Source organism: Python bivittatus, unplaced genomic scaffold, assembly GCF_059951505.1.
Source record: "Python bivittatus isolate LINGU-HERP-01145 unplaced genomic scaffold, Pbiv_v1 ctg000980_np1212, whole genome shotgun sequence".
Lineage (NCBI taxonomy): Eukaryota > Metazoa > Chordata > Lepidosauria > Squamata > Pythonidae > Python > Python bivittatus.
The window spans coordinates 36,941,733-36,959,928 of record NW_028277125.1 but is presented as its reverse complement, the minus strand read 5'-3'; the positions used below and the strand labels follow the sequence as shown (position 1 = coordinate 36,959,928).

General features: G+C 39.0%; 1 protein-coding gene across 2 annotated transcripts in view; it reads right to left on the bottom strand.

The window, feature by feature from the left end:
• The window catches only part of TF (transferrin), a 31,971-nt gene extending 14,121 nt beyond the window's left edge, over positions 1 to 17,850 (bottom strand). Inside the window, exons 1-8 of one of the 2 annotated variants that reach the window (XM_007433381.4) lie at positions 17,705 to 17,850; positions 13,757 to 13,926; positions 12,692 to 12,803; positions 11,197 to 11,388; positions 7,867 to 7,990; positions 6,179 to 6,234; positions 3,337 to 3,509; positions 1,240 to 1,414 (exon numbers count right to left, since the gene is read on the bottom strand). In XM_007433381.4, the coding sequence (XP_007433443.1) occupies positions 1,240 to 1,414; positions 3,337 to 3,509; positions 6,179 to 6,234; positions 7,867 to 7,990; positions 11,197 to 11,388; positions 12,692 to 12,803; positions 13,757 to 13,926; positions 17,705 to 17,747 (1,045 nt within the window). In that variant the 5' untranslated portion in view covers positions 17,748 to 17,850. The remainder of the gene's footprint in view (positions 1 to 1,239; positions 1,415 to 3,336; positions 3,510 to 6,178; positions 6,235 to 7,866; positions 7,991 to 11,196; positions 11,389 to 12,691; positions 12,804 to 13,756; positions 13,927 to 17,704) is intronic. The other variant, NM_001291386.1, reaches the window with a different exon arrangement.
• Between the last annotated feature and the right edge of the window lie 346 nt (positions 17,851 to 18,196).

Genomic DNA, 18,196 nt, shown 5'->3' with positions numbered 1-18,196 from the left:
GGGGAAAAGAACACAAAAACATGTATTTTACACTTTATAACAGTTGGATTGCTTTTGTTCTAGAACATCATTAAATAAGACATTTAAAGGGTAATTTGGCCATTTTAATAATGGCAATAGCAGGAAAACAGTAGAAATTACAACATTTACATGATCCAATTAAAACATATCTGCTCGAAGAAAAACCTTAGACCTCTTTATTGTATGCTCAGGATTTACATACTTAGCCATTTTATTTAGCATAGAAATGTTTCAGCTCTAGCTCCCAGATAACCTGAAATGGGCTACCTGGGAGTTGGCAGTGAAACATTTCTACCTCCAGTCATTTGAAAAATGATAAAATGGTATACTCCTGTACTTAAAAAAAAAAAAAAAAGCCCAGAAACTAAAATAGGTACTTGGAAAAAGAAAAAAAAAAGTGCTTATGTACTGTATGTACATTTTGATGCTTTAACCTTGTATTTATAAATTTAACTTCACTTTATGTATGTTTCTGTATGTATGTATTATACCTGCTCATATATGTACTATATATGTGTGTGTACAAATGCACCGTCTCACATGCAGAGAGAGCAGGAGAATGGGAGGACATGGTGGCCTGTTCTCCAGACTAGCTATTTTGGAAGCTGTTGCCAAAGTGTCTCAGTCTCGACAGGATTTTCTTAAGGCAGCTTAGAGTCACGCCAGCATGAGCACAGAAAAATTAAATGGTGCTCTATTTAATTTTCACTGGTATGTCTCTGTAATCAAACTAGTATTCAATGTTTATAAAAACTTCTTCCCACCTGCCTGGAGTTCATCCCACATTATGCCACAAAAAATGGGGACTGTGATTTACTGCCTGTAACAGTTTTTCCTCGTGATTTTCAAGAAGAAAAAATCCCAGTCCTCACCTGACTTTTGCTCCCCCACCTATCGCATACAGTTTGATATTATTGCCCTTTTTATTAATTCAGGGTTATCCTCAGCTAGCCAAACAGATTAAAATATGGCCCTTAGCCACAAACAACTTGTGCCTAACCCTGTTGTTACACTGATGTAGTCAAAGCAAAACGTTTTCTACTTTGACAATTTCCCTATCATATAGATTTTAGAAGCAGTCAACAGATTGTATAGCAATTAAGCTAGTATTGCTGTTAGTGAGTAAACCAAATGTCACAACTTTCTAATGCCTTCTTTTCAATACTTGGTGTTCATCACTGGGACTCCATAATGCATGATGACTCCTGCCCTGCTTACCTCTTCTGAGATTCTGTATTGCAGTATAGTACTCAATACCCAGGTAAAGTTGAGCATCCATTAGTTCAGGCACTTGAACAAGACTGAAAGCATCATCCTTAAACAGGAGGTCTTTGCCAGAGTCTAGAGGGGAGCCAAAAAGCTTGCATGCTGCCTGTCCTTGATTGGACTGTTCCTAAAGTAAGAGAAAAATGAATCAAAGAAGAGTGCGCTGAGATGGAGATATGCAAGTGAATGGAATATTTATTTATTTTATTTTACTCAATCTCTATAGTCGTCCCTCTCAGTTTACATGACTCTAGGTGGCTTACAATAAAACAAATAAAAACACAAGATACATAATACAAAACAGAAATAAAAATACATAGCAGCTGGGCACGATCTAACTTATCGTCCATACAACCAGGAGACGGGCTCTAACCCATGCCAGGGCCCCAGGCTTCAAGGCCTTAGGAAAGGCCAACAGAGACAGGGCCAGTCTAATCTCAGGGAGAATGATGTTTGAAAGGGCAGATGCCACAGCAGAAAAGCCTCTCCTCTAGGCCTCGCCAGCTGACACTCCCCAGCTGACAGGACCTGGAGCATGCCCTTCCTGACAGATTGGATAGGCCAGGTAGAAACAATTGGGGAAAGGCGGTCCTGTACGTAATCTGGTCCTAAGCTGTGAAGGGCTTTAAACGTGACAACCAGCATCTTGAATTGCACCTGGAAGCACATCAGAAGCCAATGCAACTTATGGACCAGTGGTGTCACATGTGCTGAGTAACTGGCACCAGTAACTGCCCACGCCGCTGCATTTTGCACCAGTTGAAGTTTCCAAATACTCTTCAAGGGCAGCCCCACGTAAACTGCATTGTGGTAGTCTAATCTGGAGGTCACAAGGGCATGAGTGATTGTGAGCAGAGCCCCCTGAGAGGCAAGAGAGAAATGAGGGAGAACAAAGCATCCTGGATAATGGAACTGCATGGAGAAACTCAGGAGCTAGGTTGCAGATAGAAAGTTTGAGATAAGACTACCACAGCCTGAATGAATCCAGAATTAAATATTGATTTTTTTCTAAATCAGAGCCTGCAACTGAAACTGGAAAGAGAATGGTAGCAGTTCTGGCTTTATCTCAACCAAAATATTCTCTGACTCCCTCCTCTTTCCTTGCATATAGTTCTGTTCCAATTCTCATCACTCCAATGATTTATAGAATAAATGGAAGACTTTTTAAACCATGGAACACTATCAGGAGTCAAACATGACCGTTCTCTTTTTCTTCCTCCATTTTTCTTTTATTTTCCAATGGGTAGCTTTAATATTCCAATTGTTTGCTACCCTCAACTTATCTGAATAGACTTCCACACAATACTATTATTGTTCAATCATCGCTCTGCCTTATTCATGAAACATTACGGGGGAGAGGGGTTCAGATGAGGAAAGTTTTCACCTGTTACCCTTCCATATTTTCTCATGATTTTGTTCATTTAAAAAGCAGATGGAATCGTTGCACTGTCCTTTAATTGGAAGCCTTAGAACCATCCATCTGAAGACATCCAGACCCTTTTGGGGAAACCCTTTTGGGAATTTGAGCATAGTTTTGGCTGGGCAGCAGCTTATTAGCTTTTGCTTTAAAAAGGTAGCGGCAAAATTATTCTTTTTAGCCTTTGGTATAAAGTTAGACATTTTACAACCATCGTCTCTTTGGCTGATTTCCCAACATATGTAGTTCCTCCATGAAACTATCTCAATGATCTCGTTACTATTTTTAGTAATGGGTCGGCCTGATGCTCAATTATATGAAAATCATTAACTATGTCCCAAGCAACACAGTGCTGCCAAACAAAGGAACTTATTTTAACATGTTCTCTATCTGGCTGCAAAAGAAATGGCTCACAGTTCCAGGCCAGGAACAATTTATTTATTTCTTTGTTCTCTCCTTTTTAAAATCAGTGAAAACAACTTTACTTGTGACATTTCCTTTTCTTGTTAACATTTTCCTACTAGTAGCTTTTATATATTCTTCTTCTTTTAGTCCTCCATAACATTTGAATTAAGATATTTGTGATATTAATCTTTGATCTGTTTTATAAAAAAGAAAGACTTGATAAATACCAATAGATGAGAGAGGAGTGCCCAGATTTTATCTGCCCGACCATCAACAGATCGGGCCACCACAGCATGAGAAGACACTTTAGCCCAGAAACAGTGTTCATACTCTTCAACAGGCCTTGTGGAGCCATCAAGACAAAGTAACTCGTACTTGCTTCTTTCTTCTGGACTGGCAGCTGTGGGGAATAAAAGGCAAACAGTGCGTGTAAGTAAGAAAGCAAAGTAGGCTCCATCATGTTGTTGTTGTTATTGTTATTTATTAAATGTATATATCACTTGGCTTATTTAATAACAAATTATTTAAAAGGGAAAAAACAAAGACAATGAAAAAGACCAGAAACAAAAAGAAGGGTAGGGATGGCAGGGTAACAAACCAGGTGGAAACAAAGGAAAACAACCTAAGTAAAAAGGAGGTTTTAGTCATCCGCACCAAAGGCCTGGGTGAAGATCCCTTTGAAACACCAACAATGTGAGGACCATTTAGATCCCGGGGGTGGGGACCTCACTCCATAGGGCAGACACTGCGACAGAGAGAGAGAGAGCACACCAAACCTGCCAGATTGAATTGGCCGGGCAGATACTATGGGAGATAAGCAGTCCCTCAAGTAACTCCTTATGCCATGTAAGGCTTTACAGGTAACAACCAGCACCTTGAATGACACCTGGAAACAAAGTGGCAACCAGTGCAGCTTGCGAAGCAGAGGTATTAGATCACTGCTCGCGCTGCTGCATTCTAGACCAGTTGAAGCTTCCAGGTGGTCTTCAAGGGCAGCCCCATGTAGAGCACGTGCAGCAGTCAAGCTGTGAGGTGCGCAGAGCATGAGTGACTGAAGGGCCTCCAATCTAGGAAAGGGTGCAAGTGCCTCACCAGATGAAGCTGTGCAAAGGGCTTCCTGGCCACAGCTGATACCTGCTCAATGAGCAATAGCTGTGAGTCCAGGAAGACCCCCAAGTTGTGCACCACCCTTGAATGGGGAAGTGCCATCCCATCCAAGGTCAGAGATGACATATCCCCAGAGCTGGGTGGCCCAAACACCCACAGCCACTCGATCTTGGTAGGATTGAGTCAGAGATGGCTCCTCCCCCATCCAAAACCTTCACAACCTCCAAGCACTAGGACCCAACCTCAACAGCCTCCCTTGGCCTGCCCAGGTTTGAAAGATATAATTAGATATCATTGATGTACTGATAATACCAAACCCCAAATCAGTGGATGACCTCACCGAGCAGTTTCACATTGATGTTGAAAAGGAGGGGAGAGAGAATAGAACCTTGTGGCTCCCCACAGGAGGGGCCTAGGGAATAATCTCTCCCTCTCAACTAACATCAACTGGAACCAGCCCTAGAGAAAGGAAGAGAACCACCACAAAACAGTGCCTCCAATTCCCAACCCAAAGAGTTGGCTCAGAAGGATACCATGGTTGACAGTATTGAAAACTGCCAAGAGATCAAGGAACACAAGGATGGATGCACCACCCCCATCCCAGTTCCACTACAGGTCATCTACAAATGCGACCAAACCTGTCTCAGTACTAAATCTCAGCCTGAAACCTGACTGAAATGGGTCTAGATAATCAGTTTTCTCCAGGGTTTTCAACAGCTGCAGACCATCCACCTTTTCAATAACCTTCCACAGAAAGGGAAGATTGGAGACTGGTTGATAGTTATTGAAGACCATTGGGTCCAAGGATGGCCTACTGAGGAGGAGGTGCACCACCACCTCTTTCAAGGCTGGGGGCACCACCCCATCTGTCAAAGTGGCCAACATTACACCATGGATCCAATTGCAGGTTACTCCTCTGGCTGCTTTCACAACCCAGGAAGGACCTGGATCCAGTAAACAGGTGGCCAAGCTGACAGCACAGAGTGCCCTGTCTACTTCCTCAGGAGTCACTGACTCAAACTTATCCCAGATCACATCACCAGACCATGCCCCAGGCACCTTGGTCTGCCCTACCTACTCAGTCCAGATAACCTAAATATTTGCCAGATAGCCTAAATAATCCTTACAGCAGCCCAACAGATATTCCAAGGGGCCTTCCGTACCCAACAGGGACCAGGTCATTTCGCCACTCCTATTGCCATGAAGTAATTCCTAATATGTCCAGTTAGACTCACTTGAAGTCTTCCTCCAACAGTGCTCCAGGCATCTCTTCTTGCACATCATCTCCTGGAGCTGCTCAGTAAACTAAGATGCACACCAGGGCCGGTGCAAAGGGAGAGGCTATATAGGAGCGATATGATCCAAAGCCCCAGCCACCTGCCCATTACAGGCAGCAACTAGGACCTCAGCCAAACTGCCCACCAAATCCTCAGGGAAAACCCCAAGCTCTCTCTGGAACTCCACTGTGTCCACCAATCACCTGGAGCGGGCCAGCTGAACGGGCCCTGTCTCCTTTGCGTATTCAGTGCAACACCATTTTTTCTTTCCAATTGCAAACCATCATAAAATATCATAAACTGGCTTTGAAATTCCTGTTTCAAAACCAATTTATCACATATTCTTGGAACATGGACTGTTGTTCAGGAAATACATGCCTAAAGTTTCCTTGATTGTCTAAATTCAAGCAAATATAATAACCCATAACATGATTTCCATGTTTAATGTGCTTGGTACACTTTGCTTAAAAACTTATGCAGTGCCATTATATGTATAGAATTCAAGATCTACAAAGAAAGATGATATAAGCACACCCCAAGTTCTCTCTGGAACCCCTATAGAAAACTAGAGTTGAGGATCCAATAGATGAATACTTGATATAATGAAATCCACCTGCAAAGAGTCATAAATATGAGCACTTAATAGCACTTAAACTGACAGGTTAGCTTTTTCCCAAATTCATACCTAATACCGTTGCTTCATTCAGAAAAGCCACATCTCCACCTCCAGATTTCAGACACCTTATAAAAAAAAAAAAGCAGTGGATAAAATATTAGGAATATGGGGTGGGGTTAAGTATTATATTTCTTGCATATTGTATGATGCTTGTACCAACCTTTCGGGTTTTTCAACAGAACAGAAACAAGCTACCCAAACTGAGCATACAGGGGCAACAAGGTACTGGCTTAAGACACCAAAGCTTAGGGTGTGCCAACACTGCCCCTCCTTCCAAAAACTATTCTAAAGGCTATTCTAAAAATGCAAATCTTCGTATCGGTGGGAGGTGGCACCATATATCCTTGAGCTGGCAGTGCAGATGTCATAGTTCAATTATTGTTTATTGCCAACAGAATGAATAAATATGAACTGAATAAAGAACTTAACATCTTTTACAGGAAATGAGTAGTGAGAATATGGAAGAATAATTAAGGCAGGAGTAAGACAATTGATTTCTCTCTGGTTAGGCAATTAGATGGTTGGTCCATCTAGCCCAATATTGTCCAAACAAACTGGCAGCAGCTCTTTAGGATCTTGGGCAAAACCCTTTGCCATCAATGAAGACTGGAAATCAAAATTGTGCCTAGCTGAAGAACCTGAAACCTTTGGTAAGTAAGGCAAGAGATGAACTACTGACTTACATCTTGTTACTGAAAAAGGGATATCCTGGAAGAGATGGATAAAGCGCAGAGAACATATATGTTCCAAAAGATTCGCTATAGCTAACATTTAAAGTAGAATTCCATTATCCAATACAATAGAAGAATTTAATACTGTTGTCATGTAAAAATATATAGCCTACTTCTTGCTGCACACAGTTATAGGACTGATTGATTGAACAGGTTGTATGATGCTTTAGTCACGCAGGTAACTGCAGGCAGCTTACATATTAATAACTAGAAGTAATAAACAAGAACAAAAAAGGCTAGATCATAATGCTGTGCATCGGGGGAAAATGACTAATGTACCACCTCCATCCCAACTCCACTACAGATCATCTACAGATGTGACCAAAACTGTCTCAGTACTAAATCTCAGCCTGAAACCTGACTGAAATGGGTCTAGATAATCAGTTTTCTCCAGGGTTCTCAATAGCTGCAGACCAACCACTTTCTCAACAACCTTCCACAGAAAGGGAAGACTGGAGACTGGTTGATAGTTATTGAAGACCGTTGAAATGGCAAGAACTGATCTGTTTGGTCAGAGAAAAAACAACAAAAACTTTTCTGAAAGACTGGAAACCGTATATAGAGTTTTGCTGAAAGAAGAAATGAAATGATTTATGGATTCGGAGATTAAGGAAGATGTGGATTAAATGAGGGGCTAAAGGGACTTGTATAACATCTAAAAGGGAGGTGGGACAATAAGATTGTAATTGTGGAAAAAAGTCGGAAGTCATTAATATATTTCTTTAGTTTTTTTCTTTCTTTTTCATTTCCTGCACTTTCTTATTTCTTTCTCTCTTTTTCTTTCTTTCCTTTTTTTCTTTTGATTTGTCTTTTATTCTATAAAAAAAAAAAAATATATAATAGCTTAATAGCTTAATAGCTTAAGTCAAGGGCATATTTATCTTATAAAAGATATTTTGGAAATAGTTATGAAGCATTATAGAAGCTGTTTCCCACTGCTTATGTGAAAAAGGATGTGCCACTTACTCAAAGGCTCCTGAATATCCAGCATAGGGGTCATTCCGGTCACAGTTTCCAGCACATAAACGGCAGAGATTTGGTACATCTTTGACACCTGGGACACACGAAACACTGAAATATCTTGCTACAGCTATAAAAGAAAATCAGACGGGTTGGTCATTGACAGTTCGTTATAATTAAATTGCATTCTCCAAGTTTCTTTCAGAATTGGATTGATCATACTGTGCCTCACGTGGCTCTCTTGAAGTCTTAATATATTCAAGACTGACAGGGGCACCTTTTTCCTTCAACAGGAAGCAGTTAGAAAACAAAATCAAAACGAAAGACTCCAGGTTCCCCTGTGATGTCAAAGGATTTGCTGGATCACAAATCTCACTCATATGTTACTAACAGGCAGCAGCTGCATACAAACTGAGAAAGTTAATCCAATGGTCCCTACACGGTTCTATAAGAAGACACACTTCTCACATCCTGCCCCATAACTACATAAGGCAACAAAATGTGTATTAACAATAAAAATATTGTCTTATATGTGGAACATTTTAGTTGTGGTTGTATGGAGAAGCAAAAAAAAGAAAAAAACAAAGAAATATTCCTAGACATAAATATAAACACACACACACGTCACACTGTTTTCTTTTGGAGTAAGCAACTTGTGTAGAGCACAGAAAAGGGGTAATAAATAACACACCAAAGAAATTAAATACATAAGAAAAAGAAAAAGAAGTGTATATAAAATTAGTTTACATTCACTCAATCTCTCTATATAACCATACAGTTCTGTCATTGCAAACTATCCTTGCTTTACCATAGTCATAAACACTTCATACTAGTTTGCATGGGGGATAGGAGTTTTAATCGTCCCTGGGGGTAGTTAGCACCCTGATGACGCTCCCTGACTTATTTGCCAATTCTCCATCATTCTTGGAATTTATTATTAAGATTGTTTTTATATTGTATTTTAATTGATTTTATCTCTGCTGTAAACCGCCCAGAGTTGTTTCAATGAGATGGGCAGTGACAAATTTGATATATAAATAATAAATAAACACATTGCTTTTTGTCTTTGGGAATTCTAGAGATTATACATAAACCCTCCTCAACTTCAATATATCTGTTAGGACAATTCACACGGAGTGCATACTTTTCTAAGCTTTAATGCTGCCAGAGACATTGATTATTTTCTGGTATCTTGACTATCCTTTCCAGCTCTGCTCTTCTGATACACATGACAGATCAGAAAGTAATCATTTGCTCTTATTAATTACCATTTCTGAATTGTCAGTTCCTCCTGCGGTATAATTTATTTTGGACAATTCTGTCCAGGATAAATAATGTTTTAAATGAAGTATTGGCCTTACTGAGAAGCATTATGCAATTTCATAAATGTAAGCGTTTATGATGCTTTCTCTAATATTATTTCCATTATGAATTCCAACTAAGTACAGTTGGTAAGTTTCAGAGAAATTATTCAAAGACAGATTGGTTTGATTAGAAATGCAGGTTTATGATACCAGCTTGCAAAAACTTCAAACCAGAGTTAAAGAGAATAGATCTGAAACCTCACTTCAACTTTTGATACAATTCTATTCTCAATATGAGCACTTGCTAAAAGCCAAGAAACTCTGCTATTACAAGGACTAATGGAGAGAGATGGATTTCCACAGTAAGGTAGTCCCCAGTTTAAGGACAAGTTCCATTCCCAAGGTCTGTCCTTAAGTCAAATTTCTATGTAATCCAGAATAGTATTGTTGTATAATATTGTATAAGTAGTATTGTGTTATGAACTCGAACCATTGTGTATTAAACTTGAATCATTGTGTATTTAACTCAAATTTTGCTAACATAGGCTCCATTTTTAACTATGGGTCATCTGTAAACTGGGTGTTCTTAACCCAGTATACAGAAAAAATAACAGGAGGCTTTGGTGTCATTTGATTTATATGCATGCAATCCCACCACAGTTACAAATATTCCACACTGAGATACAATTCTACTCTTCCTTGTCCATCTACAGTAGTACCCAACATGAATTAATCCAAAAATATCCACTTCCTAAATTAGTCTTATTTCCAGAGTGGCCTGTACCCTCAGCCCAAAAATGCTGATTGAAGCTGTGACTCTCGGGAAACTTCCTGGTTTGTAAAGTGAATATTCATTGATCATCCCCCTTTTTTCTATTTTTTTTTCCAGAAATTGATCATACCTATGCTATCTATACCAGTTGGAAACAAAGTATGATATGCCCAAGGCAAGCAACAGGAGCCCTCCAATTGTTGCACAATTAATCTATTGGAATATTCTCCAACATATCCTCCATATCTTCTAAACAAGTTGGAGAACTGGGCCGATTTTGTGAATCCCTATCACCCAGAGCAAGCAGACTTTAGCACAGATTATAGCACAGCAGACCACTGTATCACCCTGAAGGATTTGGTGCAAAAATATACTAATGGCCATAGCAAATATTTTTATGTTGCATTTATGCTTCATCATCCTTTGATTCAATCAATAGATCTAAATTGTGGGGAAAACTTGGGAGAACCAATATCATTAGATGGCTTCATGTTATTGATTGAATTGCATTCTAACCTCATAGGTAAAGTGAGAGTGGGTTGAGCAGAGTCTAGTTTTAACTGAACTTGAGAAATCAAACAGGGCTGTTTACTGCCTTCCTTCCTGTTCAGTTTTTATATTAATGATATTATTTCAGATATGGAAACAAAATTACTCCCCCCCCCACTTAATAGGAGTAATGTATGATAAAGTCCATGATAACAATTGCTGTCCTTATATTGTGGAAATATACGTTTTGTCCTCTGTAGTGGAATTTAAATCCTGATGTAGTCATGTGGTGACTTTGGATATATATTTAATATAGCTATAATTTTATTTACAGTAGATCAATTTGGTTTTTCGCCTTTTACTTTATGTGTTGTGTATTAGGTATTATGCCTGTATTATATCTATGGTTATTAGAATATATTTTACTTACTAAATCTGCCTCACTAAACTCAAAGTACACCTCCAAGATTTTAATATAACTGTATTTATATTGAAGTTTATTGATTTTGCTACAAATTGGTTACTGCTTAAAGTTTTAAGTAAATCTGATTAACAAGACTCAGATCTCCCAGTAGCCACTGAAATACATAGATCACTATAGGACCTGGGCTATAGTGGACTCTCTTTGAGCCCAACCCACCACATGGGGTTGCTGTTTTAGAGATAAAATATACATTGTCTTGAGTTCCCTGAGAGGTATACATGTGATGGGTGGATGGATAGAGGGAGACAGATAGAGACAAAGACAAACAAATAGATATCTTTTCTTACCCAGTTGTACAGGTTCTACTTCTACTCCTTCCCATTTTATCAGACCCACACGCAGTAAAGTTCCTATTGGGATATTCCAGCCTGCAGATCTGTCGAAACCGGTGTGACAAGATTTCTTATTTTTGAGCTCACTAAGTGAAGAGATAGTTCCTTTCTTTACAACAGCAATAGCATAATAACTCGTAGTAGTTTCTGACAAGGAGAGAAGGGAAAATCAAATATAGGTCCATAGCGTAACAGTAAAGAATATTTCTGCTTCTCCTTATGGTGATAGCCTCTGGCTATTTCCAACAGATCATGTGAATTCAATTCATGTAACATCTTATGCCATAGACGAATCAGCTGGCTGTATTAAGCAAAACTAATATACATTTATGACTGGGACTGCCAACGTACTTCTATTATAATTATTTGTAAGGTTAATAGGCTGAAACTATTTGTATAAATGAATTAAATAAATTAAAGACTAAAACACCCATAATTGCGTTAAGGTGAAATTGAACACAGCAAATGTAAAACAAGGAGACTGTATCTGAAAAAGGAGGAAGGACAAGCTTTTTCTTTTGATCAGTCCAGAGGACTTCACCAGTTGTGGGCTGTGGTAAATGTGGTTCACAGAGAACATCAGGCCACCATCATGACTAAAGCAGAGGAAAGAACTGAAATTCAGAAAGGGGATTTAAGCTGGCTTAGTTTCCAGAGGTTTGTATGCAGGAGTCCAGCAGCTTAAGGCTGCAGAGCAGAAAACCCTGAGTGTGTCAAATTATCCTACTGCTGCATCCTTGTATCACAGATCCAAATCTCATCCTCTGATATATCTGGAGCCTCCAGGAGCCAGTATCAGGAAAGACCATTAATTTAGCACTACAGCAGTGTTTCTCAAACTTGGCAACTTTAAGATGTGTGGACTCCAACTCCCAGAATTCCCCAGCCAGCCTGGGGAAGTCCACACATCTTAAGTTGCCAAGTTTGAGAAACATTGGACTAGAGCATAAACTCGGCATGCACTAGATCTCCAGATCTGGTCCCTGATGGCTTTGTCTGAATCTCCAAGTAGATTCTGCATGGGAGCTACAGCAACCTACGTATTCAGTTGCATTCATGTTAGCAATTCTTTCTTTACTTCTTTATCAAATTTGTAAGTTCACCCACCTATCCAACAAAACTGTAGATACCAAACATCAGCAATAATAGGACAAACAAAAATCCAGGTCAAGGCCTTCTCATTAAAAACAAAACATCTACGCTGTATGTCCACACCAGAGCTCCCAAAATAATAACCTGGCCCCAGTGCCTTGGGGGAGAGCCAGGTTTTCACGGCTTTCCGAAAGGCCAGTATGGTTGGAGTTATTCATATCTCTGAGAGATGGCTGTTCCATAGGACAGGTCCCATGACAGAGAAGGACCCACATAATCATCCCCCCGCCCCCATGAGCAGCCATTGGATGAATTATACAGTCTTTCTGCATTTTCAAATCAGTAAATTCAGATTTACCTTCTGAACCTTTTTTATGAACTTCAGCTACAATAGGCTTTAGATTGTAAGGGCTCAGCCCTGCTTCCGCAATAAGACCAGCATCTAAGGTGATGGCATCTGCCTCCGAGTTCTAAAAAACGTAAAAATAGAAAAATAAGGAGAGAATATTTCTTTGGCATAAAAAATGTCATGAATATGTGATAGTTATATCTCCTTGTTTTTTACTAGAACTGGAAATTAACATGACTTCCTGTTCTTTCACAAACATGTTTGCCATGAAGAGTGATACAGCTATCTTGAACTGACCACTGGGCCTATAGGTCAGATTCTTAAGTTGCCATCTGGTCAAATTCAAGGGCATCCACAGAGGGGATCAAGAAAGTCAAGATGGTAGCCACAACTGTGTGATTGAAGCATGTCCCCTTTGTTACATATTGTTTGAAGGGAAGGGAAGGGAAGGGAAGGGAAGGGAAGGGAAGGGAAGGGAAGGGAAGGGAAGGGAAGGGAAGGGAAGGAAAGGAAAGGAAAGGAAAGGAAAGGAAAGGAAAGGAAAGGAAAGGAAAGGAAAGGAAAGGAAAGGAAAGGAAAGGAAAGGAAAGGAAAGGAAAGGAAAGGAAAGGAAAGGAAAGGAAAGGAAAGGAAAGGAAAGGAAAGGAAAGGAAAGTTTCAATCGCATGGTCATGGTTGTCTTTTGATTTTTTTGACTACCCCCTGCAGACCCCCTGTAGGTAACATTTTATTGATGTAACAATTAAAACATGCAAGCAGTGAATGGCTGATCCTGCTATCTGAAAATCCAATAAATGGACAAAACTATTTTATATTGATTCCATCATTTCAGGCTATGTCAGCTTTCCCATTGTCCAGGCAAATTCCTCCAAACTCTGCTTCCATGTATCAGATTTGTATACAGGATCAGAATCCTGTATCAGATTCTATTTTCTACTTGCTCCTCTTTTTATCTCCATCCAGAACCTTTCAAATCAATCATTCTTTGCAGGGGGATAAAAAATTGGGTTGCCTTGCACAATGAACTCAGGGAAATTCTCCAGCTTTCCTATCCAGCTTTCAGTGGTCACTTACTTTAATAGCTCTTATGCAGTCCTGGTGATCAGTCTTCCTCACACAATTCAGTACTGGCAATTCCTTGGATTGTTGGGGGGGAAAGCATTCCTGTTGCAGCCTTGTGCATTTTGCCTGCTCTTCATTGGATATTGTGCACCATCTTACAGAAGAAGTTGCAAGACACAGAGCTATGGAAAGAATGAAAAAGGGGCAAATAATGTTAATATCACAGTTCTTAAAACAATGGTTGATAGCGCTGCCTGATTGAAGCTTTTCTCCACATTTAAATTACTTACGAAATCAGATTAAAAGGATTACTGAACTGCAGTGGATTAAATTCATTTTTATTGACTGTAGGGGTGATACTTTGCACCCCATAGACAGGAATATCTGGATTATATATAAATATTTGGGTCGCCACACTTATTGAACAGAGGCTCTGTCACCTGATATTCACAGTCCATTTTATATGTAAGATTATATTTACTACTAATTTTGTAGAACATAGAAGCAGCACAGATTTTGTATATAGATAGTGTATCTTTTCTAGTTTCCAAAAGGTAGTCCTCTGTTTGAAGATATGTCAGCAGACACTCCTAAAATCCAGTTGAAATCCAATTTCAGTTTAAGATCATGTAGGAAAAGCAGACACAGAGTAAGAAAGTTAATAAATGAAATTAACTAGAAATAAGATTGTGGATACTGCATATCTAAATGGCTAACAAATTACAATTACATTATTATTATATGAAAAAGTGGTGATCTGTGGAGGTGATTAGCATGCTAAATGATAGAAAAAAGGATTGCACTCTTTAGCAATACATTATAGATAAATTACTGAGAAGATTTTATATTTTGCAAAACAGTTTAGAAATGGTCTTTTGGGCTTCAGTAAGGGATATGAATCAGTCATTAAAGCAATTTAAATGCAATTAAGATTAAAAACAGACTTAAAAACTTTCCAGAGAGTAAAACTGGCTGCCAAACATTAAAAAACAATACATATTGAGCAGAACAGGAATGTTCTTGTTATCCCACAGAACTAATCAGTGAAGAGGATAATCTAAACTCCTTAGGGAAGAAGTTACTTAATCATGGTGCTGCTACAGAAGTCACACATTTTCCATCATCTAAATTATTTCATTGGTGGGACATATAACAGGGCCTCATACCAAAATATATGGCAAGTACATATGTAAGGATATGGCTTTTTCAGTATATTCTGGCCCCAAACAATTTAGGACTTTATATTAAGAACCAGTATATTAAAACTGGATCCAGAAATGCACTTGATACCTGTTCAATGATATAGAATAAGTGTAAAATAATCTATAAAGTGTACACCAAAAGACAATCTAACTGCACTGTTTTGTACCAGTTTTATCTAATGACCATCAAAGCCTCTGTGTTATCATGTCAGGCTCTTACCTGCTATCTAATCAAGATATCAATTCTATATTTTTTCCAACCTTTCTGGCATCCCTTAAATATAGGCAGTGCTACTGCATGATCTCTTCTACCAGCTTCATACAGATCTTTAAAAGCAAATAGCTTTTTTAGCAAATCACTTTACTTGACTCTAATAGTAATGTTTATGGCAAAACAAGCTCAATTGCAAAAACAAAACAAGAAACAGCAAAACAAAACAAAAAAGACCCAGTCTGATTTTTAATATACAGATAATTTAGATTTCAGGTAGGCAATCCGATGTTCTCTAGATGTTCTACTACGATTCCCATACACTTAACCAAAATAGTCAATAGTAAAGGATGAGCCAGTTTGGTGTAGTGGTTAAGGCATCCAAATAGAAACCATGAGTTCTAGTCCTGTCTTAGACACAAAGCCAGCTGGATGACCTTGGGCCAGTCACTCTCTCTCAGCCCTAGGAAGCAGGCAATGGCAAACTACTTCTGAAAAACGTGCCAAGAAAACTGCAGGGACTTGTCCAGGTGGTCACCAGGAGTCAAAAACTGACTTGAAGGCACACACCCACCTACAGGGACATTGTCTAAAACATCTAAATGGTCCCAGGTTGCCTATTTCTGATTTACCATAATAAGTTCAAAAGGTTTCTTAGCTGTAGCTAGATGCATATTAGATAGATGATCTTGCCCAGTATTTGAATTTTTCTTTAAGCTGTGCACTGTTTAGCAATTTCCCCATCAGAGTTCTGCTCTTCAACCAGCCTACAAAAAACTTGTCCTAAGTTATGTACTGTATTACATTGTGTCCTAGGATAATGAAAAGCTAACTCTGCTTAGAGCAATTTCATTATCTGTCATGATTTCTACCAATATAATATAGAACATTTGGGGTCACTTTGTATTACATATGCATATCAATCCATTGCATATGTTGTGGTTTTTCAATCTCTGCTGAATTACAGCTGTGTTGCAGCAATTCATGTTAGCTGTGTACCAGGCATCACATGTCAACTCATGGCATGCATGTAATTTTCATATTCTCCTTTACATTATAAATGTTCATTATTTTTATTACTCAGTAACTTGCACCAATGCGTGATGGTGAGTATCACATGAAAAGATTGACAACCTTTGAAATAGACATTCTGGGTCCCTGCACAATCCCTTGCCATTAACTCTGCTGGTTGTGGATATTGGCAATTGAACTGAATCTGGGGACATCTGATTATCTGTTCTGTAAAAGAACTTTTATTGAGATTTTTATAAGATCAGAGGAAGATTGTGTTAACCTGCCCTTTCCTTACATACTTGTCTCATGATCTTGATTCCAGCCCCAAAATTTGCACAGAGGGATTTTAAAAAATGTGGGCATGTTATTTAAAATAACAGAGTTAATACAATGTTTTGTTGAGCCCTAATTCAAGGAACAGCCTCAGCTTACTGATGTTGCTGAGAAAGTTCCTATTCTGAAACTTAGGAAAGCCACTGCCAAGTAGATCAATTTTCCAAAATTTCTGCCTTTCAGATGTGTTGCACATCCCATCATTTTCAGTCCTCAAGATCACATTACAAAAGAAATATAATGGGTTTCCCACACTCAGGTTTACTTTGTAATCCTGTGTAGGAGAAAGGAGAAAACAATTGCAGGGGCTAATTGTGATGAGAAGAGTGTCTATTCAATTTCATACCTGCCCCTTCTACCTGTATTTTGTTCTAATCTCACCAGGAAAGAAGTCAAAAAGTATTTGCAGGGACAATTTAATTGGCAGAGGAATAACTAACCAACCTAACTCTTATTCACCATTTCTCTCCTACAGTTTTCTTTAGCTTGCAATCATGTTACCTTGGAAATATTTCTTAAATCTCACCCTAATTTTCCTTGATCAAAGCACATGTTTTCATAGTTAATAATATAATATTGCACTCTTCTTCATCAAAATAGTATTCTTTTAGTTTCTTCTATTGGCTCTGAACTCACTTCTAATTAATTTATGAAATAATCACCTATTTCAGACTGTAAGAAACTCTAGCTCCAGGTTCAGCATGTGCTTAAACTGAAGCTTAAATCTTCACTTTTAAAAAACATACGTTTGAAGCTGGCAGAATTCTTGGACCCAGTCCCCAGCTAAAAAGGAAATTTCTGGGAATTGTTTCTGCAATTGTCTAGCTCTTTAAAAACAAGTATCTGAAATAAGGCAGTGGGTGTAGTGTAGTGGGTAAGGTATTATATGAGGGAAATCTATATTCAGGTCCTCATATGACCATGGAGTTTGCTGAGTGAGTTTACACTAGTCTTTTTCTTAGCCAAACCAACCTTCAGGGTTGGTGAAAAGATAAAAGTAAGGAAGACCCCATATATGCCAACCTGAGTTATCAAAAGGAAAGGTGGAAAATAAATGCAATAAAAAGAGAAAGAAATATCCTAGTTAAAGGTTTTCCTTTAGAAAAGTAGTTTTCCTTTTGAAAAGAAGTTGCCCTTTTAATTGCATCATGCAACTCTGATGCTGGAGCTGTTACTATCTGTTAGCCTGCATTCACTTACCCAGCAGCCCAAAGGACAGCGTGGCTCGGAGGGCAAGTTTCATTTTTTCCCCCCTCCGGTGGCTTTCAGGCAAGGTGTTGCAGAGCTGTCAGTCACAGACTGCTCCTGCAGAGTCTGTGAAGGCTGTTGACTCAGCTGCCTTGCCTTTTTATAGAGAGCCTGGACTCCGCAGGGTTAGCAGAAACAGTGACCCAACAGTGTTTGTCCTTCCTTGTTTCCCAATAGTGCCTCTCCTCTATCTCACCAGCCCACTTCAGGGGGAATCTCACATTGGCACTGAATTCACGGCATGCCGGCAGAGATGGCAAAAGGGGAAATCATTCGAGAAACTTCAGTTGGGAAATTCCCCTGTCATTTAAATTCTTCCTGTACCTGAAATCCAAGTCTATTAGCAAGGATACATTCTTCCACTCCTATCATTGGAATGCCAACCACATGTGCCTGTTGAAGCTGTGACTAAATTTTGTCTACTTATGCAACAGCTGTGCTCTG